A 25,629-nucleotide genomic window follows, 5' to 3' on the forward strand; every position below is an offset into this window, starting at 1 on the left:
CAGCAGGCTGTATGCCCCGCCTCAACCTACCCCTCTGGGCTCATCTCACTGTTCGGTACTGGCTGCTCCCCACAAGCCGACCTTGGACTGAGGCCACATCCCAGCCCCCTTCACTCCAGCTGACCCTGACTCCTCATTGAAAGCCCCATCCTCTTCTCTCCCCAGAATCATGGGCTATGAGCAGCCTACACTCTACCTTTGTGCAAGTTAGGAAAAGATGACCTGAGTAACTGAATTAGAAAAATGTGCCTCTCTGGGCCAAAACCACAAAGCCTACAGCTTGATTGGGAAAGGCAGTGCCTGCATATCAATCCTCTGTTCACCCCAACTATCCCCACCCCTCAAGTCCCCCAGTTCAGTGTGCAACCTGCTCAGCTGATCAGGAAATCCTTTATCTCCCAGGAGACTGTCTTGGATATCCCACATTTGGGTTTTCACAACATCCTGCCAAAACTCCACAGTAGATTAGTAAATAGGCTGTGAGCCACTCAAGGCTGGGGCCTGTGGCTGCCATGGAAGCAAGCTGCCCAGGCCTCCCTCCAAGACAGAGACCTGCTGCTGGGAGCAGCATCATGCCCTTCAGGATCCTCCATGGGGTCATGTTCTCCCCAGGGTGCTTCCAGTCAAGGGCAGAGCACAGGGGTACTAGAGCCACCATTCCTACCCAAAGCAGGATTCCTCTAACAGGCAGTCTTTGCTCTGGGGCTCTCAATCAGCCTGGCCAAGATTTTTCTCTGAGCTGTACTCCAGGAGCAGGCTCACTTACCAATCATCCTTCTTCCCTCTCTCCCTCCACAGGTGTCAGATATGTACCATGTTCCGAAGACTCTCCCCACCTTCTCCAGCACCCTCCCCCTTTGTCCTTCACAGGCATTTCCTCCAATCAATCTTTCCTCTTCTGCTTCACGGAAGACCTGACAGACACAGACACCTCATTTTTACATCCTCCATGCCTAGGACATTGGCAGGGATTCTGCAGCAGTGATCAAGAGCACGGACACAAATCATAGCCCAGGGACTTGTTCCATGGGTGGCCTTGAGAGCAGGTGACTTCAACCACTCTGAAACCGAGTTTGATGTCCTCATCTATTAAGTGGTAGTGATATTAATAGCTATGTCTTAAGGCTGTTTGAGAATTAATAAGTTAATGCATGAATACGTTTAGCACAGTGCTTAAAAATCACAATAAATATCTAATACAATATAGCTAGCTGCATTGGATGCACTAAGTATTCTACACATGTGTTAGTGCTGCAGACTGCCTGGTGCTGGTAGCTGCAATGGTCACAGGACTGTCAGGCTGTGTCCCTTCCCCACAACCCCTGACACACACACACACTCAATTCTCTCAAACATAGGCTGCTGAAGGTGACTTCCTCCTAAGGGGCCCCAGCCTGCACCATAAACTTAGCTGGGCCATTTCTGGGAGACTGTCCAGGTCTCTGTGAATTCTGCCTCTGTTTTGATATTGCTGATATAGTTTGGATGTGTGTCCCCTCTAAATCTCATGTTGAATTGTAATCTGCAGTGTTGGAGGTGGGGCTAGTGGGAGGTGATTTCTCATGAATGGTTTAGCACCATCCCCTTGATGCTATCCTCAGGATAGTGAGTGAGTTCTTGTGAGATCTGGTTGTTTAAAAGTCTGTAGGATCTTCCCCCTCACTCTCTCTCTCTTGCACCCCCTCTTGCCATGTGATATGCTGACTTCCCTTTGCCTTCCACCATGGATGGGAAGCTTCCTGAGGCCTCATTGGAAGCCAAGCAGATGCTAGGGCCATATTTCCTGTACAGCCTATAGAAGTGGTAGTCTATTAAACCTCTTTTCTATACATTAGTAAGTTACCCAGTCTTGGGTATTTCTTTTTCTTTTTTTTTTTTTTTTTGAGATAGAGTCTCGCTCTGTCACCCAGGCTGGGGTGCAGTGGCACGATCTCGGCTCACTGCAACCTCCCAGATTCAAGCAATTCTCCTGCCTCAGGCTCCTGAGTAGCTGGGATTACAGGCATGTGACACCATGCCTGGCTAATTTTTGTATGTTTAGTAGAGACGGGCTTTCACCATGTTGGTCAAGCTGGTCTCAAACTCCTGATCTCATGATCCACCCACCTCAGCCTCCCAAAGTGCTGGGATTACAGGCATAAGCCACCGCGCCCGGCCAGGTATTTCTTTATAGCAATGCAAGAATGGCCTAATACATTTGCCTAGAAATCAAAATTGCAATTTGGCACAAAACCAAGGTAATATAACCTCATAGTTCAGGATAGCAAACAGCATTCCATAGAAAACCCAACCCCTCAAGAGAATTAGTGTAGGAAGCTCACAAGGAGAAGCTATGTTTTCCTTCCCCATTCACTTTGCCCTCTCTGTAAGTCCGTTTTCACGCTCCTGATAAAGATATACTTGAGACTAGGCAATTTAAAAAAGTTTATCAAACTTACAGTTCCACATGGCTGGGGAGGCCTCACAATCACGGCAGAAGGCAAGGAGGAGCAACTCACATCTTACATGGACGGCAGCAGGCAAAGAGAGGAGCTTCTGTGGGGAACCTCCCCCTTATAGTACCATCAGATCTCATGAGACTTATTTGCTATCACGAGAATAGCACAGGAAATAACTGCTTCCATTACTCAGTTACCTCCCACTGGGTCCCTCCCGAATGCATGGGAATTCAAGATGAAATCTGGGTAGGGACACATCAAAACCATATCACCCTCTCATCTGTCTCTTCCCCTGGATTGCCTCTCAGCCAATTGCAGAGTGTCTGGGAATTAAGCATGAATCATCACCCACCTCTGCTTCTTCTGAGCACTCTACAACCTCCTGGCTGAGGTAACAGGGGAAGGCCCTACCTCACCCCTTCCAGCTGGGGAGCTAGCATACTGTTTGAGTCCTTGAAAATTCCTCACTCTGCTAATGACTGGGCCTGGCTAAGGGATGCAGCCTAACTAGCCAATGCTCCAGGGTGACAATTTTAGAATGAATATTGGAGAATGCAACTGAAGATTGATTCTGAGCCAGTTCTCATTCCCAGACAATGGTAAACATTGTTTTTCCTACAGTTTCCAGGAACATTTTCTCTCCCCGCTTCCTTCCTTTTCTTCCTTTTCTCCTTCCTCCCTTTAATAAATATGTATGAAGCACCATCTAGAAGCCGGGCCCCAAACTGGGCACCTGGGAGTCAGCAGTGAATGAGACACAGTTCTTGCCTTCTGGAAGCTCTGACTCTGGACAGAAATGAAGATTGATGGGAATTTTTTAATATAAAAATAAAAGGCTAACTGTGAGCAATGGTGATAAAGGCCACATAAGCTATTGGCTCAGGCACTGTGGCTGCACCTAGGGAAGGCACCCCACCCAGTTCTGGAGCCCAGCAGCAGAAGCGATGGTTAGACTGAGTCCAGAAAGGCACAAGAGGGGGCAAGGCAAGGAGGGAAGATTGCAAAAGTCATTAGCACGTGGCTCTTTGTGGCTGGAGGGAGGGTTAAGGTGGGAGCTGGGCAATGGCCAGAGGTGTACAATAGGCAGCAGTCAAGCTCCAAAGGGCTCTCCATACCATTGAAAGGATTAATTCTGAGGGCAGTGGACAGCCACTGATGTTTCCTATACAGAAGAAAGATACAAGAATGTTCAAGTGTGGAAAATGGATTGAAGGATTACGGTTCAGAGCCAAGGATTTCAGCTCAGTGAGGGCTTCCTCACTTAAGAATTGCTTCATGGCTACATTTCATAGTGTACCATTGATATCTGACTCTCTGACCCCTACCCTCCCAGAAACGGCTTCCATTTTGACGCATAGAGGTTAAACGACACACTGAGGCTCCTGTGAGATGCTTATGTCACAGCCAGCATTAGGCACCATCTGGGGCCTCTGTGACCCTTCTCCTTTGGTCTTCTTACCAACCCTGTTATCACCAGTTTACAACTGAGGACACTGAATGTCAGGAAAAGAAGGGATTCACCCAAAGTCACAGAGCTTAATAGTCACAGAGAATCTATTAAGTAGTGGAGGCAGATCTGAACTCAGGTCTTCGGACTCCAAGTCCGGTGCTCTCTCTGTTCTATACCATGTTGTCTCATGCAAAGGATGGTAAATGCTGTGAAATAAACAAGAAGGAAGAGGTTGAGAAATCAGGGAAGGCTCTGTGGAGGCACTGAATGGGAATGTGAGGTGGGCTTTGAAGGCCGGATAGATTCCATGTAAGCCGTGAGGGGTAGTAATGAGGTGTGAGGGAGAGAACGGAGAAGATGAGTGAAAAGTCAAAGTGAAGACCAGGAATGACACGTCCATGGGGCATTTATATAAATCTAACATGAGAGAAGCTTAATCTAAATCTCAGGAGGTTAAGACACATGGCAGATGGAATGGGAAGTCTAACATATATAGAATCTGAGTCCCACAGGAGAGGAGAGGAGGCAATATTTTAAGAGTGAATAGTTAACAATTATCACAGACACATACTATAAAACTATGCAAAGATATTCAATTCTTCTTTTGTCAACCAGACAGAAAATGCAAATCATTACAAAGAATAAATAATTAGCCTTACAGCGGACTTCTCAGTTGCAACCATAAAAGCCAGAGAACAATGGAATAAAAGTTTCAGTATGCTGAGAGAAAAATAACTGTGTTTAATGAAACTACCTTTCAAGGAAAAGGACAAAATAAAAAATCTTCAGAAAATAATTTGAGCTGGTTGATTTCTAAAGGAAATTCTAAAGGAGGTACTTCAGGAAGAAAAAAAAATTATCCTGGATAGAAAATCTGAGATACCAGAACAAATGATGAGCACAGATACTGTAGGTCAACCTAAAAAAGTTGACTTACAAGACAATAATAATAATGGATAATTCGAGGTTTTGAAAAAGATGGAACTATAATACTAGACAATATCTTAGCAGTAGGGAGTAGGAGTTTCAAAATTCTGTTTAGGGAGAGGGTAAAGATATATGGAGTCAGCCTTCCATGTCTATGGGCTCTGCATCTGCAGATTCAACCAAGTACAGATCAAAAATATTCAAAAACAGGCTGAGCATGGTGGCTCACACCTGTAATCCCAGCACTTTGGGAGGCTGAGGTGGGCAGATCACTTGAGGTCAGGAGATTGAGACCAGCCTGGTCAACATGGTGAAACCCTGTCTTTACAAAAAAAATACAAAAATTAGCCAGGCATAGTGGTGCAGGCCTGTTGTCCCAGCTACTCAGGAGGCTGAGGCAGGAGAATCGCTTGAACCCGGGAGGTAGAGATTGCAGTGAGCTGAGACCACACCACTGCACCCCGGCCTGGGTGACAGAGTGAGACTCTGTCTCAAAAAAAAAAAAAAAAAAAAAAAAATTCAAAACCAAAAATGAATAAAAAACAAGAAAACAATTTTAAAAATACAAATAAAAATAATACATTACTACTATTTACATAGCATTTACATCATATTAGGTATTATAAGTCATCTAGAAATAATTTAAAGTGTAGGAGGATGTGCATATGTTATATGCAAATGTTATGCCGTTTTACATAAAGAACTTAAGCATCTGTGTATCTTGGTATCCACAGGGGTTCCTGGAACCAATCCCCCAAAGAAACCAAGGGACAGCTGCATTAACTTTAGAATCTGCTAAGTGTACATATTAAATCATCTAAAGTAACCACTGGAAGACAGACATTGAGAGTGGTAAAATCTCCAAATAATAGAGGTGGAAAAATGGAATGAGGAAAAAAAATGTTTTCAATGAAGCATGAGAAAAGCAAATAACTGAAAAATAAATACACTGTGACTCCATTTATATTAGGTTGAAAAGCTCACAATGCTAAACATTTGGAATTAATATACAGCAATAAATGAAGCAAAGAAATAATGGACAAAATATTCAGCATAGGGATCACATCTGTTAAAGAGCGGTTACAATGGAGAGAAGCACACAGGTGAGGGCTTTAGGATTTGGTGCTGTTCCCACTTAAGCTTTCTTTATGCCCTTCACATATGTATATACATATTTGGTAAATATTCAATATTTAATATTAAAAATATTTTAATATTGTTGTTCTGCAGCTTCTCACACATTGCTGCTATGGCATTCATTCAAAATTGGTCAATGTCCTTTGGAGGCAGTGCAGATTGCCACCTAGAACAACAGAGTCACTAATCAGTTTTCGATTTCCATGCTGGTTGTCTTGTGTCCCTGAAGTATGGTTCTCAGCCTTGGCTGATGCCCAGGTCCCACTTAGAGCGAGTTTGGTTAATTCATTTGGGTTACATCAAGCAGTGGTATGGTTGAAAATATTCTCAGTTGATTCGAATATGTAGCCAGGTTTGAGACTCTGGGCTAGAAAGTCAGTAGTCTTGCAAGCCAGGAATGGCAGAGATATAAAAAGTGACTCTCACATTCTAGAAACTCCCTCTATATTCAGAGCAATACTTACAGATCTGAACATAGAGTTTTATAGACCTACTCTAGAGGGGATATAGGATAGGTCCTATGAAAGTCCCTGCCAGACAGGAAAGAGAAGGAAAGAGCTTTTTCTAGGCTACAACTGGGAAGAGGCAGAGAAGAACTGGAGGAGCTGTCCTTAATCCCTCTTCTGCAACCCACACCCCAGAAGGTCTGAGAAGGTAGCTGAAAGCAGGATGTCCTATACCCCAGTTTCTGTTGGAGAGTCTAGCAATTACCCTGTGCCTGCATAATGTAGCCACAGCTAAACAGAAATGGTATGTGTAGAGACAGAAGTCTAAAGACGGTGATTCCCAGCCTCACCAAGTTCCAGTGAGGAATGGAGGGGATCCAGGAGTTCTGCCACATTCTAGAGTGGGATTTGGAGTGCACAGGTAGAGCAACCCTCATATATGGCTGGGGGAGTGGAAACTAGATCAGCCTTCCGGAGAGCCATCAGCCCCGCTAGTTAAATAAAGTACACGTGCACCCTCCAGCCCAACAACTCCACTGCTGAAAGACACTGCACAGGTCCATAAGGATCCAGTGCAAGGAACTCAATGATTAATTGTAGACAATCTGGGTTTCCATGACTTGGGGAGTAGATCAGTGAAATTAGGCGGATACACCCAGTGGAGTACTGTGCGGCAGTTGGAAATAATACAACAGAGCCACACACAGCATGCATCTAACGGCATGGTGCTCAGTGAGATAAGAAAACACAAATGATATTTAAAGTACCTCACAATTCATGTAAATATAGGTAAGCACGGGGTAAGGGGAGTAGATTCTGGGAAGATGGCTACAGGGGCAGCAACATCATTTTAAAATCTCTCCAAATCTCCAAATAAGAACAGGCAGTGCAACTAAAGAACAAAACCAGAAGTCCATAGACTAGGTTTACAACAAAATTAGGTCACGAGATATCCCCACAAGCCTTGCTATGGTCCGTGCCCATAAAAATTCATATGTTGACATTTAATCACCAACATAATAGTATTAACAGAAGGGGTCTTTAGGAGATAATTAAGTAGTGAGGATGGAGGGCTCATGGATGGAATTAGGCTCCTTATGAGGCAGCAGGTTCATTCTCTTCTATCTTTATGCTGTGAGGGAACACAGCATTCAAGGTGCCATCTTCAAAGCGAGGACTGAGCCCTCACAGACACCAAACCTGCCTATGCCTTGATCTTGGACTTCCCAGCCTCCAGAACTATAAGGCAATAAATTTCTGTTCTTTATCAATTATCCAGTTTCGGCCAGGCACGGTGGCTCACGCCTGTAATCCCAGCACTCTGGGAGGCCGAGGCAGGCAGATTGCCTGAGGTCAGGAGTTCGAGACAATCCTGGCCAACATGGCAAAACTCTGTCTCTACTAAAAATACAAAAATGAGCTGGGTGTGGTGGCACATGCCTGTAATCCCAGCTACTCGGGAGGCTGAAGCAGGAGAATCGCTTGAGCCCGGGAGAGGAGGTTGCAGTGAGCTGAGATCATGCCACTGCACTCCAACCTGGGCGACAGAGTGAGACTCCATCTCAATAAATAAATAAATAAATGAATAAATAAATAAATAAATAAAATTATCCAGTCTCAGGTATTTTGCTATAACAGCTCAAATGGGCTGAGAAAACCCCAAATACAAATGGTGGTAGGAATAAACTACTAACACAAGACCTTCATGATACCAATGTCCATACAGGAGAAAAAAGAAATAAACAACAAGGTTGGCTAATGGATCCAAGAGCAGTCAACAGAATTCACTGGAAAGCAGGAGACCAACTGTGAGTAGCAGCTGAAACTAGGGAGAGTTCTGCCCTCCCCAACCCTGGGTGAGTCCAAGGGGCCCACCATGAGACCCTCCAGGCCACCTGCCACCACTGTGAATGAAATCAAAATTGAGCAAAATACAGGCAAATAGAGGAAAGAAAGAGAAAGTATAGACCCATGGGGAAGGGACAGAGCCTGGAGACTTCAGAAAGCAAGCTGCCCTGTTTGGGAACACTACACAAAAACTACACAAGCAGCAGCTCCGTGGAGTTAGAAATACTTTCCTGGCCCTCGTTTAACTGGAAAAATTCAGGAAAACTAATTTCATGTAAAACTTAGCCACAGAAAATCATCAAGGTCAAATCACATATGACATCATCATGTGAAAAAGTAAGTAAGGAGCAGAACAACTTCCCTATAGGTGATATATACACAATGTATATGTAAGAACCCTTTCAACAGATACATGTGAAGCCTATCGGAATGGCTGCTTATTGGAGAGGAAAGGGAATGAAAATGAAGGAGAATAAGTAAATTAATAAGAAATAGCCTGTGTCTTCTGATGATAATAAGCCATGGGGATGGGCAGGGGAGGGATGGCTGATGAACTCAACTCTCAGCACTTAGGACTTCTTAAAAGGTAGAAATAATTAAAAATGGTCCAGCTCCCCAAGTGGCCACAAGAAAAGAGGCAAGATTCAGCTGGGCGCGGTGACTCACACCTGTAATCCCAGCACTTTGGGAGGCTGAGGTGGGAGGATCATGAGGTCAGGAGATTGAGACCAGCCTGACCAACATGGTGAAACTCCATCTCTACTAAAAATACAAAAATCAGCCAGGCTTGGTGGTGCGCACCTGTATTCCCAGCTATATAGCAAAGAGACTCCAGAAAGAGTCAAGGTAGGGCCAGGTCATGTTTAAGGGATGATCAGTGCAGGGAAGGGGACCCTCAGACCCCCGCTGTGCTGGAGATCAGACCATCCTTCCACCAGCTGTGGACCATCAGCAGTAGATGTGCTAAAACAGGACAAGGCCCATAGATGAGCCACTGACCAGGGCCTTTCTTTGGCATCCTCCCAAGGCTGTGAGCTCTCCCTATACCCAGACGACATTTGACGAAGGGAAATGACATTGGAGAGACCCATCAAGCAAGGAGAAGCAGAACTCTGAGCTTAAAATGATTGAATATTTGCTAGAAAATCACAGTTAAACTGAGACTCTTACACAAGAGATAGGATTATCTTTAATGGGAAATTTTAAGTTATTTATTTTTAGTCATCAACAGGAAATGTAGGCCCAAAGTAAGATGAGATCACTTATAAAAACAAGTAAATAAGAAGCTCCATCTGTTGCACTTCCTCCTAGAAAAAATTTAAGTCTGAAGGAGATGTAGATAAAAATACAGACATAGTTTCTCAACACTGCTGACATTTTGCCTGTCCCGGGGGAGGGGGGGGCTGCCTTGTGCGCTGCAGGATGTTTAGCAGCATCTCTGGCCCCTACCCGCTAGATGCCAAAAGCATCTTCTAGTTATGATAATCAAATGTGTCTTCAGATATTGTCAAATGTCCCCTGGTGGCACAGTCACCCTGTTGAGAACCACTTGCATGGACATAGACCATTAATCTCTTAAAAACATTGATAACTGAATAAAAAGTTACAGAACAAGAAAACTGTAGTGTATGGTATAATTTATGCAAGAAACATGGCTTCCATAAGAGTTTATTTAAAAATTATCAAAATTTTGCAAACGTAAGATCTATGAGAACGAGAATTTTGTGGGTTTTCCCCCTACTATATTTTCATGTCTAGAACAGTGTCTGGAACTTAGGCCCTCAATAAAGAGTGTTGAATAAATCACTGAGTAATTAGAATTACAATCCCATAACTAGCATTTATGGAATCCTGGCATTATGTTAACCACTGTGCTGAGAGCTTGATAAGCCCTAGCTCATTCAATCCTTGTAACAGTTCTTTGAGGTAGATACTTTTATTATCCCCATTTTCGTAGAGTGGAAAATCAGGCTAAGAGAGACTGAGTTACTTGCCAAGGTCTCGTAGCTAATAAATGGCAGAGCCGGGATGGGGTGCAGCATTCTTTTAAGTCAGTCGTATTCACAAGGCTTGTACTCTTATTAGACAGTAAGCAACCTGTCCTCCCCAGGTACAGCCCACATCCAGATTCTACATCCAGAGCCTTTGTATTGCTCTGTTCTCGCACTACTATAAAGACTACCTGAGAATGGGTAATTTGTGAAGAAAAGAGGTTTAATTGACTCACAATTCCACAGGTTGTACAGGAAGCATGGCCATTTTCCATGACCTTCATGGCTGGGAGGCCTCAGGAAACTTATAATCATGGCCGAAGGGTGAAGGGGAAGCAAGCACATCTTCACATGCGGGCAGGAGAGAGTGAAAAGGAAGGTATCACACACTTTTAAACAACCAGATCTCATGAGAATTCACTCATTATCATGAGAACAGCAAGGGGGGAACCGTCCCCATGATCCAATCACCTTCCACCAGGTCCCTCTCCCAACATTGGGAATTACAATTCAACATGAGATTTGGGTGGGAACACAGAGCCCAACCATATCAGCCTTCCATGCATGATGACCTGGAAAATGTGTGGGCAAGGTGTGGATTTGTATAACCTGTTCCTGCCACAAAGCCTGCTGAAGTCTCTCAGCAGACTGCTGTTTTGGATGAGCCAAGATATCATTTCCAAGGCCTAACCAATTTTAAGGCTGACCACAGTTCAAGAAGCAATGCCCAAAGAACCCTGCTGTGGAGGGTAAGGAGTGGCTGCAAACATCTGCAAAACGGAAGTGTGCCCAGACTCCAGGACAGAGTCTTTTCAGTTTGGGTAGATCCATCCCCAAGGACTAAGAGATTAAGTATACTATCCTGTTGAAAGCTGGTGCTAAAGCCAAACAAAGCAATTTCCAATCATCTCTCTGCCACTGTGGCCTGATCTTGAACAAATAAATCTCTCTTAAGTGGTCAGATGGAATTGCATTAGTATCACTCACAGTTATTGGCCATATTAAGTGAAACAATCCGAGGAAGATAATGGATGATAGGACCACAGTGGCTGCTGCAGCCAGGCCTTGGCCTAAGCCAGAGTCCAAGGGTCAGTGGCAGAAGTGAACAGAGTTATAATTAAGGGAACTGAGGCAGAAGCCCAGGATTTAGATTGGGGGCCTTGATGGAGACTTCAGGAGAGACACATTTGGGCCCATCTGCAGGTGTCCAGAGCTCCTCTGGGCCCAAGCACCTGAGGCTGCCATACTGACCATAGCACTCCCGGTTGGGCCTCTGTAGAACAGGACACGGCTGTGACACAGGGACAGAGATCCTTCAGGGTAGCTACCCTGGTTACAGGCTGCAGTGAGTGAGTGAGTAAAGATGAGAAGGCAGGGAATGCAGAAGAGCAGAGGAACACTGGCCTGACAAACAAGTCCAGGCTTGCTTTCACCCTTCCTGTGCCAGCACTGACTATCACAGACAGGCCACTGCAGCCCCGCTGGCCCCACCTCAGTGGGGCCATCAGTGCCTAACTCCTCTGTTACTACACCCTGAGCACAAATCCCGGTGCATCCTTCCTGACACCTCCCCTATTCGTCTCCCTGAATTCCATACAGATGTTCTCAGATAGCACCAACAACTTCATGTTCACTATTACAATATTTACTCCATGGGCACTAATCAGCTGCACCCCGGGAAAGGAAAGGCATTGTAAGTATACTTTCAGAAGACACTCTGCAATAATAGAGCCATAAATCTGTATGTTAGCAAATCCTCAAACCCAACCCGGAATTCTGTTCCCAGCCCCTCCACCTCCATTCCATTCCCTGAAATTATTAGCTCAGAACTGAACCTGAGTAACCAAATGAGCTCTTTTTATTTCTCGGTTAGGACTTCACCCTCAAAAGAAAGAAACGCAGGCAGGCCAGCCACGACGTTTCACTTTTTATGGATCTCAATTTATCTGACGTGCATATTTCTTAAAGCTTTCACCGCAGCTACGCCTCAATGGCTGACAACACTTCCATTACCACTTAGCTATTTCTCATTCATTTTTGTCACTTTCCTTTCTTACCGCCATACTTTCCAGACAGTATCATTAAGGAGGCTGGAATTATTAAGCTCTTCATTCTCAACAGTATCTCAAAGCATCCTAAAGCCACAGAGATTGTAATGAATGAGCTCAAATGCCTTCATTTTTTTATAACGCCAAATGAAATTTAACCATGGCTAACTGCTCAGACAAGGGTTTCACTGGACGAGTTTCTTGGTCCCAGATATATTTATGCACAAGAGGCAATATCCATGCCTATGAATGTCTGCTCCAAGCTGACCTGCCAGGTTCTAATCACCAATGCTGCTGTTCATTAGAGAGTGGTATCACCCAGTAAAATGACTTCTGAAACTGGCTATGGCAAGATCCTGTATAATACTGACCTCCACTGGATGTATACATTTATGGCATGATTGTTTAATGTCAGTCTCACTGACTAGACTGACAGCTTCGCTAGAGCAGAAGCCAGGTTATTTTTCCCTCAGTGGTGGACACAGATGGGTCTTGCCAGCCCGGTATCATTCAGTGGCTGTCTTCTGGCAAGGGAACTGTGACCTTTTTCGGGAAGCCACGTACTCTCAGTCTATGCAGTTCCAGTAGGGTGTTCTCCACCCACCTACTCTAGGCATGATCATATGACCCAGGGCTAGCTAATCAAGGCAGATCACCCGCCTGACCACAGTGACTGGTCCAGAAGCGAACATGTGACCAACCCAGACCCAACAAAGCAGACTATTGGGACTAATACTGGGGCTGTTGAGAGACAAGCAGTCCCTTTCTTCTGCTGGATTTGAGCCTGGGAGAATGCAGGCATGCAACCTCAGGCTGATGCATTGCTTGGTAATGAAAACAACATAGAAAACAACAGAGCTGAGAGATGGAGAGAGTCTGGTTGCTGAAAAGCCAAAGCTCCCTGGATCAAGCAAAGCCTGAAGCTAGACCTATCTGTGGGTCCTTTAGGTTACATCAGTTTGAATTTTTTGTTGTTGTTTCTCACAAGTGAATGTAAGTTCCATGAGGGTACGGAAGGCACCAGTTTTGTTCATCACCACACACCCTGTACTTAGCACTCAACACAAACTTGACAGTCATAATCAACAAATGAATTATTTACATGCCCTTACTCAGGGAGTCTGTCTTCTCTTGCCCCTGTCTAGGTAACTCAACAATCTGAAACACACAATTCCCTGTTTTACCCTAATTGCATTAAGGACTTTGCAGACGATATGGGAACCCAGATGGCATTCTTCAGGAATTCTATAGGAGGGTGGCACCGGCCTCAGGAGGAGCAGACACTTTCCTGGTTAGCAGTAAGGCAAGACAGTGTTGGCTCCACAGCCCAGAGATGGCTGGGCACCTCCTAAAGAAAATGGCCACCTCTCCACCCTCAAGGAGACCACCTGGACTAGAAAGGAACTGATTCCCCAGAGCACCGTATGCCCTGGAGCAGCTACTGAACCTTCCCCTCAGCTGTGAGATGGCAGCAAGGCTGCACTGCATCACAGGTAAGAGCATGGATTCTGAACCCAGATCACCTGGGTTTGAATCCCACCTCCCCCACTTACTAAAAACATAACCATGGGCAACTGACTTCACCTCTCTGTGCCTCAGCTTCCTCATTTGTGAAGTGGGGCTAATGCTAGCAGCAAGTGCATGGTGATGTCACACAGGACTAAATAAATGAACATATGAGAAATGCTTAGAAGAGGGTCCAGCATACTGTAAGCACTATGTACGTAATGGCTACCATTATTACCCAGTCCAGAGAGTTGTTTGGGAAGTAAGTGAAATACTGGATGTTCAAGGTTTACTGGACACAATGCCAGCACAAAGTAAGTGTTCCCAAATTACTAGTTAAAACACAAAAAGCCAGTGTAATCCCACAGGTGAGGCCAACCACCACATCCCATAGATACCAGCCGATGTACATCTGACAAGAAGTAAAAAGTCAGATGTCCTCTGCCCAGGCATGCCACTGATCCAAAAGGTACCTTCGTGCACCAGACAGACACAGCCCCATACAGGATGCGAGGCTTGGAAGCAAAGTGGACATCAGAACTACAGAGAGCTGATAGGAAAGGGTTAAAATTTCGGGAACACCATTACAATCTACGCTTTCCTAAAGCAAAAATAGTCTCTTTCTTCTTTGTAGTCTCTTTTTGAGACTAGATAGCCAGTGCACACTTGAAAAAAACAAGAAGGAAAATATCCCTTTATTTTTCAGTTGGAACCGCTAAAGCAAGAACTTAAGAGGAAAGTGGGTCAACTGACCTACTTCTTTTTCTCCTTTAGAAAGTTTTGCATTTGAGGTCAGAGTTGGTAGAAAATTTCCATTCCAAATTCCACCCAAGAGAAGAAAATTAGCAATCTCGCTTGCCATGATGGATTGTGACATGCTAACCAACCTTCCAAATGGCCCCTGCGTTACACCTAATGACTTTTAAAAAATATTTCAAGATGGGTATCATACTCATAATAGAAGAAAATTCAGACTTGCACTTTTTTTTGGAAGGCTAAATCAGTGTCATCTTTCTTTTGTGCACAGGTCTTTTTCTTTATTTCTGAGTGATAGCAGTGACATAACTCAGTATGCCATAAAGAGATGAACCACCTTGCACGTGCCTCGGTTCCTGATGTGCCACCATGTTTGTCTATTCCATATAACAAACCAAAGCATTTATTGCATGACACCATATTCTAAACACTTTAAAAATGTTGATACATTTAATCCTCACAACACTACTATGTAGTGGGTGTTATTATTTTCTCCACTCCTGGTTTCTTCAGCAATTCCTTGCTAAACATGAATTTTAGTGCCTGGGTCCACACTGCCAAGATCCCAAGAACCCCATCCTAACTGCCCCCTCTCAACAGATTCCAAATCTTCACCAGCATTTCCTGTCTTCCCACTAATCCTGGAAGCCAAGAACAGGGGTTTGGACTGGCACACTCTCTCCCTCTTAGCTCCAGAAATTCTAGTTCCTGGGAGTAATCCCAAAGACCAAACAGGGCATCCCCAGATTTTCCCTCAAGCTGGGTCAGGAAACCAGTGTCAGCTCTGATTGCTGAGGTCAGGAATGAGGAGGGGTGAGATTTAAAATAAAGAACCCAGGCCGAGCCTAAAAGAAGTTCACTGAATATACAGTAAGGGATTGTAAATGAAGAGAGGGCACTTTTCTGTCCCAGTTTCCATCCCTGGATGGCAGTATATGCAAAGAGACAGCCACAATGGAATAGGTAAAACTAAGAGCCAGAAACCTGGTTTTTCATCCCAGCTCCCCTGCTGACTGCTGGACAAATGTGGGATAGTTTCTCAAGCTCTCTGGTCCTCAGTGGGGTCACCTGTAAAGGGCTAACCATGACCAGCTCTTGCAATAATTGGCAGTGCCATGGGATGCAGGACTGTGTGGCAGCATCAAGCCCGAGGATGGCAAAGGTCAGCAGTAGCCAGCCTGTCCAACCCCTTCCTGCTCCATACAGCTCAGAGAGGTGACTTCCCCCCAGTGCATGCAGTCAGAGGGGCCAAGCCCCAACTCCATTCCCACTCAGCTGCTGCCTCCCAGGGCACAGTTCTTTCCACCTCTCTGGGGGTTTCCTCCCTGCAGGACAGCCGGTGGGTTTGCCCCTCATCCACAGGGCTCCCGGGAGGGTTACCCAGCAGTGGATCACCATTGCTTACACCTCAGTTTCTATACCATCAACACAACATCAACAGAGAAATGGGCAAGGTGAAGTCCGACAGTCAGAGGGTGGAGAACATCCTCAGTCCTCAGCCCACAGACTCCCAGGCACCTACCCTGTGGCCAGCCCCAGGCCCCGGCCAACCTTTCCAACGTTCATGACAACCTGAGCAAACTTCAGCGGCTTGGCAGCGGCAGGGCCCTGGAGCAATATCAGCATTGTTTGCCCTCAGAACCACACTGCATGGCAGAGGTCAGGAGCAGAGGGTGTAAAGGCCCTCCACTCCCCATTCTGGGGGGTTCACTAGCCATCAAGACTGCCCAATAGCAAGCTGCAGCCATCAAAAATGCTCTTTCTTCTACTGAAGTGAAATGTGTTTCTTCAGAATCCCCATCCATCCCCAGGGATATGGTTTGGATATTTGTCCCACCCAAATCTCATGTTGAAATGTGATCCCCAGTGTTGGAGGTACCTGGTGAGAGGTGTTTGGGTCATGGGGGCAGATTCCTCATGGCTTGGTGCTGTCCTCACCACAGTGAGTGAGTTCTCATGAGATCTGGTTGTTTAAGTGTGTGGCACCTGCCACTACCCACCTTCCTCCCACTCTCGCCACGTGACATGCCTGCTCCAGCTTCGCCTTCTGCCATGAGTAAAAGCTCCCTGAGGCCTCCCCGGAAGCCAAGCAGATGCTGGTGCTACTTCCTGTGCAGCCTGCAGAACTGTGAGTCAATTAAACCACTTTTGTTTATAAATTACCCAGCCTCGGGTATTTGTTTACAGCAACACAAAAACAGCCTCACACACCTGGAGCCCAGTTTTGACCTTTTTAGCAATCCCCCTTTCTCAAGACAGAACTCCAGAGACTGAGGGGGTGGTTCTGTTCCTCTACCCATTCCTCCCCACAGCTTCTCCTTTCCAAGATAAACATTCCCGAAGTAATCATTAAAATGACTTCTGTGATTAATATTTCCTCCCCTTCCCTCAAACACAGCAATGTTTTGTTTGTGTGCTGTCATCCAAACAGCAATCCGGAGGAGCCTGAAGATGTGGGGCCCATTCTAGACCCTAGCAGCTCTGTGACCTTCAGTGCTCTTCTCTGAATGTATTCTGAGGTTACAGTGGAAGCAGGTGGGAAGAAGTGTCCATTCTACTTTGGAGGTCTCGCGTCTCACAGGAAAGCTGCCCCTCACTGCTGGGATCCCTGCACTGTCTACATGGCTGGGGAGTGCCTCCTCCCAGGTGGGGTCCCCCCTTTGTGCTTGCTCACGAAGAAGCATGCCAATAACACCCCACAGAGGACAGCCAAAGGCCCACCCAAGCCCAGGTGAGGCCACGCTTGAGATCTACTCCCAGCACCTGAGCAGGGTCGCATGGAGATAATTTACCAATGCCAATGATGTCACCCACCGGGTAGTCCCATTCTGTGCCAAGCCCTAAGGGCAAGCAGCAAGGCAGCCAATGGGTTGTCGCCCAGACAATAAATCATAGACCACATTGTGACTGTTTTTGTAGAAGTAAAGCTCAGGAAAAGGAATGGGTTCTGACTGAGCCAATGTTCAGACAGAGAACATTCTTAATAATTTTAGATACATGTCGAATTTCGAAAATACATTTTTTTCCCCAAAGCCAAGCTTATATATACTAGCATTTCTCACACAAGTAGTTTGATATAACTACAAATCTCTTTCACAATTCCTGGAACATGACAATAAACAAAGGAGAAACAAGGAATTACTATCACTCTTTGTAACCCAGGAGACTCTACCTAGAACCCTATGGTCCCAGAGAAAAGCCTGTTCCCAGTCCCCTCTCACTCTGCACTCTGAGCCCATTTCCCCAAACCTGATTGCCCAAAGGAGCCTCTGGTGGTTGACCCCAGATCCCAGGCAACATCAGGAAACACACTGGCATGGCTTTTTATGGTGGACAAAGCGCTCCTGTTGGCTCAATCTTCATAAGTGTCCTGTGAAGTAGATGTTACAATGCCAGTTTCACAGATGGGGAATTTAAAGGACACATCCAAGGTCTCAGAGCTGCTAAGTTCTAGAATGGACCCCACATCTTCAGATTCTTTGTCTACTTGCTGTTTGGATAACACTGGCACAAATCCACATGTGTTTGAGGAAAGGGAAAGAAATCATTCGAGTAGTCATGTTTAACCTGCATATGAAATCTAACTAAATTAACTAAGACTCTTTTATCTGGGAAAGAAAAGATTTGTATTGGGATTCTGACAGATTACATTATTGGCTCAAATTCTTCTTCCCTCTCTGTTGCCACACCCTTTGACATAGGACTCTGCAGTTCCTCATAAGAAAAAGACGGAATATATTTTCCCATTCCTCAGCTCTGTGAGGTACAAGGCAAAGTGACAAGATGCTGGCTCTAAGACTAGGGCTCAAGAGCCTGGCATGCTTCCAGTTGCTCTCTGATGTCTGTCCTGTCACCATGAGAAGAGCACGCCTGAGCTGGCCCACTGGTCCCAGAAGAGCATAAGAGATCCGTGGTGCAGAGATGCCCCAGCTGAGACACCCAACCAAGCCCAGCGAGAGCCGAGTCCCCTGCCGACCTGCAGCAAAAACTCCTTAACAATTAAATTAGACTGGTGCAGGCCACCTGCCTCAGTAGGAATTGGTACAGAGGAAGTCCTAGCCCCTCCATCAGGGAATTCCTCTATTGAAAGAGAAGTGGGAACACACTCACCGTTTCAGACTTTGGGATTTTATGAGTGAGTAAAGTTGAAAAAAAAAAAAAAAAAGCAGGAGCGGGTGAGGTCCCAGGCTGCTAACTTTTTACTTTTTCAAGCAAAGGCAATATATAAAAATAACCGTGACTTACTATCCCATCAATTCATAAAAGATAGGACATTTTAACACTAAAACTGAGGAAAGGATATAATCTTAGAATATGACACAGTCCTTTCTAAGCAAAGTTACTTGGCCACCCTCCATACGTGAGCCTTTTTCTTTCCTTCTGTCACAGATCAATGAAAATTCTGTCACAAAATAGCTCCAGCCTGTGTAACAGCAACTTTTCTGAATGCTTTATGGTAGAACTGTCAGAAGAACATGAAATTAGCTACATAAATTGTGAGACTTAAATCTTGGTTCTGTTTGTTCTGTGACAATATAAAAGTTACCTTTAAAAAAAAAAAAAGTCAAAAAAGAAAACAAAGCTAAAAATAAATTTGAGCACCTCGGTCGCACCTTCTCCACTGGCTACCAAAGGCAGTCGGAGCACCCGGCGCAGCTGCCCACCCTCACCCATGTGCCACTCCTGAGTTACACTCCGTAGCTCCCTAAGATGCCAGTGCTGCACTTCCATGACCATAGTAACATCTGAAGAAAAAGCACAGTGGTGATTTAAATGGAAGTTCTACCGGGGATACAGGGACACATAACTGGGACAGAAGAGAGAGGCAAAGAATCCCCAGCACCAGCTCCAGGGACACATGGCTCAGTCAGCCATGAGTGCTGTCTTCTCTCTGAGCCCTAAAGAGCCAGTCCAACCTTCTGCCGGATGTGTGGTGACCTGGGAGAAGAAAGAGGTCTGAAAGTGGATGGTGGTCATAACAGACTAGATTATCCTTCGAAACTATCCACTGTACCATGGACGCCACATTGGCTCTGGCTAACAGAATGTGAGCAACAACTTCACTTGTCAGTTTCCTGCAAAAGCTTTAGGAGCCAATGTGTGGTTCTCCAAGTCTCTCATTTCCCTCTGTCATGAGATCATCAATGTTTTCTTTTTTTTTTTTTTGAGACTGAGTCTCGCTCTGGTTGCCCAGGCTAGAGGGCAATGTCGCAATCTCGGCTCTCTGCAACCTCTGCCTCCCAGATTCAAGCAATTCTCCTGCCTCAGCCTCCTGAGTACCTGGGATTACAGGGGCCTGCCACCACACCTGGCTAATTTTTTTTTAACATTTTTAGTAGAGACAAGGTTTCATCGTGTTGGCTAGGCTGGTTTCAAACTCCTGACCTCAAGTGATCCTCCCGCCTCAGCCTCCCAAAGTGCTAGGATTACAGGCGTGAGCCACTGCACCTGACTGACCATCAGCGTTTTCAACAGAGGCAGCTCCTTCAGGCTGAGGCACAGACTAAAGTCTGTACCAGCTCCCAAAGGTCACGTAACATGTGTAAGAAATAAACCTTGACTGGTGGGGGTCACTGAGACTTCAGAAGCATTTGTCACCAAGGCATATCCAATCTGACCGACATGACACGGATGCTACTCATTGGGTTGGAGAGCTCAACAGCAGTGGCAACAGAGGAAGATGGCAAGCTCGTCTTGGAGTTATTTCTGTACTTGGTCCCTGGGTGAGAGGCAGAGGTGAGGGTTGAATACAGAGATGCCTAAGACATAGGCCCCTGACCTCACCAAGCATAAGACCACCTGCAAAGGCTAATCTGACCCTCACATGTGTGGCTCTGGATTTTCAATGCAGAGAAGCAAGGGCTGTTCTTTGTAACTGGAAAGCCTGGGATCTAATCCCAATCCGGACATTTTCTTCCCACCTTCATCCATCTTCCCATGAATACTTACTGAGCCAGGCACAGGGAAAACAAACAAGGTCCTTAACCTCACAGGCTCACATTCAGGTGGGAGGACAGACAATAAGTAAATCTGATAAATACCAACTGGGCACACTCTGTCCAGGAAATGAGCAGGGTGAGCTGAGGGACACTGGGGAAGGCTGCTGTAGGTAAGGAGTTCAGGAAAGGCCTTTCTGAGGAGGGGATGTTTGAGATGGAAAATGAGAATGTGTCAACCATGCAAAGAGCTGCGGAAAGACAGAAAACGTGAGCTGAGCCATGGCAAACACAAAGGGTCTGAGATGGGAAAGAGGATGGCTTGTTTGAGGAACAGGAAAAAGGCCAGAGCTTTGGAAACAAGGTGAGCAAGGAAGGACTTTCAAGGAGCCACCCTGCCCTAACAGTCTATGTTTGGGTGACATTGACCACTTCATTCAGCCATCTATCATCTAATGAACAAGTATGTACCCAGAGCCTACAGTGTGACAGGCTGTGGCCAGGATCCAGGGATGGGGGTCCTGGCCACCAGGGGCTCATGCAACTCTCAGGGCTCACTGTCTTATGAACACAAAGAAGATGCCTCTGAGGAGCCCTTGGTGGCTACAGAGGCTGCGAGGTGACAGCAGTGGGCAAGAGCCATGTTCATCCCTTCCCAGAAGAGTTGGGAGGCCTGTTCAGCATCCCTGGGGCCTGCAGCCTCCTGGACTCCCACTGGGAGAGGGGCAGAATGGAGATTGCTTAAAGTCCTCTGCCCGCTGATTATAACCGTCCTTCAGCACCCCTCCCCAACCCCGGAGAGAGGCAAAGATGTGGAAATCATCTGGCACAGGGCCCAGAAAAATGGTCCTACCGTGGAACCAGGGGGCGATGAACTTGGTGTTCCTTTCGAAGCCAGCTCGGCGAGGCAGCTGCTCCTCCTTAAACCAGCGGACGATGACATCTCTAGAGACTGGGCGCAGCGGGCGCTCCCAGGTCCTGCTGAAGAGAAAGAAAGGGGGGAGGACAGAAGAGTCAGGGAGGGAGAAAGAGCAGAGGGAGAGGAAGGCAGAGGGGAAGGAAAGAGGAAGGGAGAGGAAGGTAAAAGAAGGAGGAGAAAGGGGCGTGGAAGAAGTGGCAGGGGAGGGCCATGAGACAATGAATAAGCATGGTGCCCACATCCATGCCTACAAAGAGGATTACAACAGCCCAGGTACTCGAAGGCATTTTGCAGATTATAATGTACCACCTGTTATTATTTATTTAAAAGAAAACTGTTACCGATTGCTTCAAAAAACAGCCACACAGGTGGGAATGAAAACAGGCTAGGAGGGGGTGTCCGAGGAAAAGAAAAGGCACATTTTCCCTTGAGCATGGCCAGGGCATAAATACCAGCATGGATGAAGGAGGCTCCTGACAGAAAGTAAATGAGTGTGTCCCATCCCCTTCTCTCTCTCAGAAAGAATTCTGGGTCTTGTCCCCTCCTTACCTCTCCCTCCCCGCCCTCTGAGGGGACGCCTGCCTTTGCCACAACTCCTGCGCTTTTGTAAGGCAGAACCAGGACAGTGAACAGAGAGAGAAGCCGGAGAACCTCAATTTGCCCTGGAAATGGCTGAGATTCCCTGCCCAGAAAATAAAAAGTATGATGGAGGAAACGGAGGCGGAAGGAAACAAAACCACACGTTGGTAACTATGGATGGAATGGGTGAGGGACTGAAGGCACGGAGGGCGGGAGGAGGAGGGGCACCGGAAGAGTTTAGACGAGGGAGTAGATAGGTTTTAAAGTTTTCTCACAGGTGAGCCAAGATCGTCATTGCTTTCGTGTCTGAACTGCGGTTCCCAGATGCATACATAGACTGGGACACATGAGACCCCACTGCACTCAGGCTACACTGAAAGCATAGTAAGAGCTGGCAGCACACGACACGTGACAGGCACCCACAACTGTGTGGTGAAGTACAATGCAGTAACACCACGGTGCATGAAATCATGGCACAAAAATACAGCATCTGGGCCGAGAGCGGTGGCTCACGCCTGTAACCCCAGCACTTTGGGAGGCCGAGACCAGTCTGGCCTGGTCTACTCCTCACTCTTCCTTCTCAGTAACCTCAGATGTCTTTTTTCTTCATTAAGCAGTGCAGGGCAGCCTGCTTCACCCAGCCTCTTCCTCCACATTTGCATCCCCCAAAAAATAGCTGTGCTCGGTGGGGAAAAACTCCTCTAGTTTCTAGGACTTGCTTTCCTTAGAAGGCAATAGGAAGTTATATATAACAGCAAAAAATAAATCCACTCACTCTTGTCCCTCTGTTTCTAAGCAGTCGATTTGAATTCGTTTCTAAGCAGAGAGTTTCTAAGCAGGGAATCTGACTCCCCCAGAATATAAATGCTACATTTATATACCTTAAAATTTTGATCATTCTATATAAATTAGATAGTTTTCACTTCTTTTTTCTTTTTCAGCTAATCTACGGCATTTTCCCTTGTTATAAACCCTTCAAAGGAGTCACTTTTATTTTCAGAAAACATTCCAGTGAATTGACTTAACCAAAATTCACTGTAAACAATTACATTGCTTCTGACTTTTTGCCATTATTAATAATGCTATGATAATCATCTTTGCGCTTTTTCCAATTTGCAGATAATTTCCTTAGTATAGATACTGGCACTGAAATTACTAGCCAAAGTCATACCAGCAGTAAAGAGTAAGGCCTGGGTAAAAAGATATGTGAGCAGCTTGTATACTGGTCCACAAGAGCTGACTGTTAAATTTTCAGGAATTTTCTAAGCCAGTTGTTAAACACAGGCATCATTAAAAGTTAAATGTAATAGACCAGGCACAGTGACTCATGGCTGTAATCCCAGCACTCTGGGAGGCCAAGGTGGGCGGATCATCTGAGGTCAGGAGTTCAAGACCAGCCTGGCCAACATGGTGAAAACCTATCTCTACTAAAAATACAAAAAATTAGCCAGGTGTAGTGGCGTGCGCCTGTAATCCCAGCTACTTGGGAGGTTGAGGCAGGAGAATCACTTGAACCTGGGAGGCAGGGGTTGCAGTAAGCCAGGATCGGACCACCACTGCACTCCAGCCTGGGCGACAGAGCAAGACTCAGTCTCAAATTTTTTAAAAAAAAAGTTAAATCTAATAAATGTACAATTAAATAAGTTTTATTAAAATAAGGATAATAAATACTCAAAACTAAAAAAAAAAAAAAAGAGTATAAATACTAGATGTGTATTCCAGGAGGCCACTTGGCCCAAAGCCTCACTCCTGAATCTGAACCTCTCCTCCCATCAGCAGCATGCATCTGCCCTTAGCACAAACAGATGAGATGTGCTGACAGGCGCCACAGAGGTGACAGCAGTGAGGCCATGGGCACCCGTCCCATGGGGCGGCTTCAGGAGAGAAGCTGGTAGGAGGGCCCTCTCACTGCCTGGGCCTGCTGCCCTGTGTGCACAGCTGCTTGGCCCCTTTGAGGCTCCCTCTGGAGTGAGGCCACTGCTCCCCTATTGGCTGCACACAGCCAGCCCAGAGCCAGGTTGCACCACGGTCCATGTTAACTCCGTGAAATGGACCTGAGGGACAAATTCTAGGTTTCTTTTAAAAAGCATAGATGACGAGATGGCTTTTCTAACTAAGCCCCCAAATTTAGAAAATATAAAAGAGGTCGGGTGTGGTGGCTCACGCCTGTAATCCCAGGACTTTGGGAGGCCGAGGCAGGTGGATCACCTGAGGTCAGCAGTTCAAGACCAGCCTGACCAATATGGTGAAACCCTGTCTCTACTAAAAATACAAAAATTAGCCAGGTGTGGTGGCATGCACCCATAATCCCAGCTACTCGGGAGGCTGAGGCAGGAGAATCACTTGAACCTGGGAGGCGGAGGTTGCAGTGAGTGACCCAAGACGGTGCCATTGCACTTCAGCCTGGGAGACAGAGTGAGACTCCGTCTCAAAAAAAAAAAAAGATATAAAAGAAAATTTGACCTTTTAACAATCAAGAATTCCTGCATGACAAAAAATTTCATCACAAAAATCAAAAAATAAGTGCCAAACTGAGAAAAAACATTTATCACAGACAAAAGAATCCTCTTCCCTAATATGTAAGGAGTTATTAGAAATCAATAAGGAAAAGACAACACAATAAAAAGATCATTTACAGCACATTGTATAGAATACTATGCACTTGTAAAAAACCTAAATAGATAATATAAGAATTGATATGAAAAGCCTTCTAAAAACTAGTTAAATGAGGGGAAAGCAATCAAAGTGCAGAATCCCATGTATAAAATGCAAACTTTTCTACAAAAAAAAAAAGGGGGGGGGAGGAATAAGGCCTTTCATGATGGTAATTGCAAAAACGAAGTGAGTGGATACATAAAAAACTAAGAACAGAGCCGGACGCAGTGGCTCACGCCTGTAATCCCAGCACTTTGGGAGGCCGAGGTGGGCGGATCACAAGGTCAGGAGATCAAGACCATCCTGGCTAACATAGTGAAACCCCATCTCTACTAAAAATACAAAAAATTAGCCAGGTGTGGTGGCGGGCACCTATAGTCCCAGCTACTTGGGAGGCTGAGGCAGGAGAATGGAGTGAACCTGGGAGGCGGAGCTTGCAGTGGGCTGAGATCACGCCACCACACTCCAGCCTAGAGGATAGAGCAAGACTCTGTCTCAAAAAAGAAAAAAAAAAAACTAAGAACAGTAGTGACCTCTGGAAGAAGGGGGAATGGAGTAGACGGAGGGAGAGAGGGAGTCAGCCATTTCTCAGTATACCTTTTTAAACCTTCTGATTTGGGAATCTTATACTTGACAAGAAAGGAAAGGGTGGGAAGGGGGAGGGGAAGAAATGAAGACATCATCAACTGTCCCTAGACTGCAGGCAGAGGCAAAGCAAAACTCAGACACCCCTTCATTATCTGGGGGTGACTGGACTCTTCTGCAGATTACCTGACGTTAAAGGAGCCGGCAGGTGCTCACCACCCAGCCTCTGGCCCTCCTGGGGACAGTGGTCGTTCAACAATGATGAGGGAAGGGGGGCACCCAAGAGGAGAGAGGCCAAACCTTGGGGTGGCCTAAGGTGGGGGCAGGTAGAAAGAAGAGAGGCTCCCTCCAACCTCCTAACCTTTGGTCCTGGCAATTTCGGACAGTCACCTAAGTGCCCTTGCCAAA

At 45.9% G+C, this 25,629-nt stretch overlaps 1 protein-coding gene across 2 annotated transcripts in view; it reads right to left on the reverse strand.

Moving 5' to 3' along the window:
• The window catches only part of SH2D4B (SH2 domain containing 4B), a 108,528-nt gene that overhangs the window by 15,674 nt on the left and 67,225 nt on the right, over positions 1-25,629 (reverse strand). Inside the window, exon 6 of one of the 2 annotated variants that reach the window (XM_054435837.1) lies at positions 21,337-21,464. In XM_054435837.1, coding sequence (XP_054291812.1) covers positions 21,337-21,464 — 128 coding nt within the window. The remainder of the gene's footprint in view (positions 1-21,336; positions 21,465-25,629) is intronic. The other variant, XM_054435838.1, reaches the window with a different exon arrangement.

This window comes from Pongo pygmaeus, chromosome 8, assembly GCF_028885625.2.
Source record: "Pongo pygmaeus isolate AG05252 chromosome 8, NHGRI_mPonPyg2-v2.0_pri, whole genome shotgun sequence".
In the NCBI taxonomy this organism is placed as follows: Eukaryota; Metazoa; Chordata; class Mammalia; order Primates; family Hominidae; genus Pongo; species Pongo pygmaeus.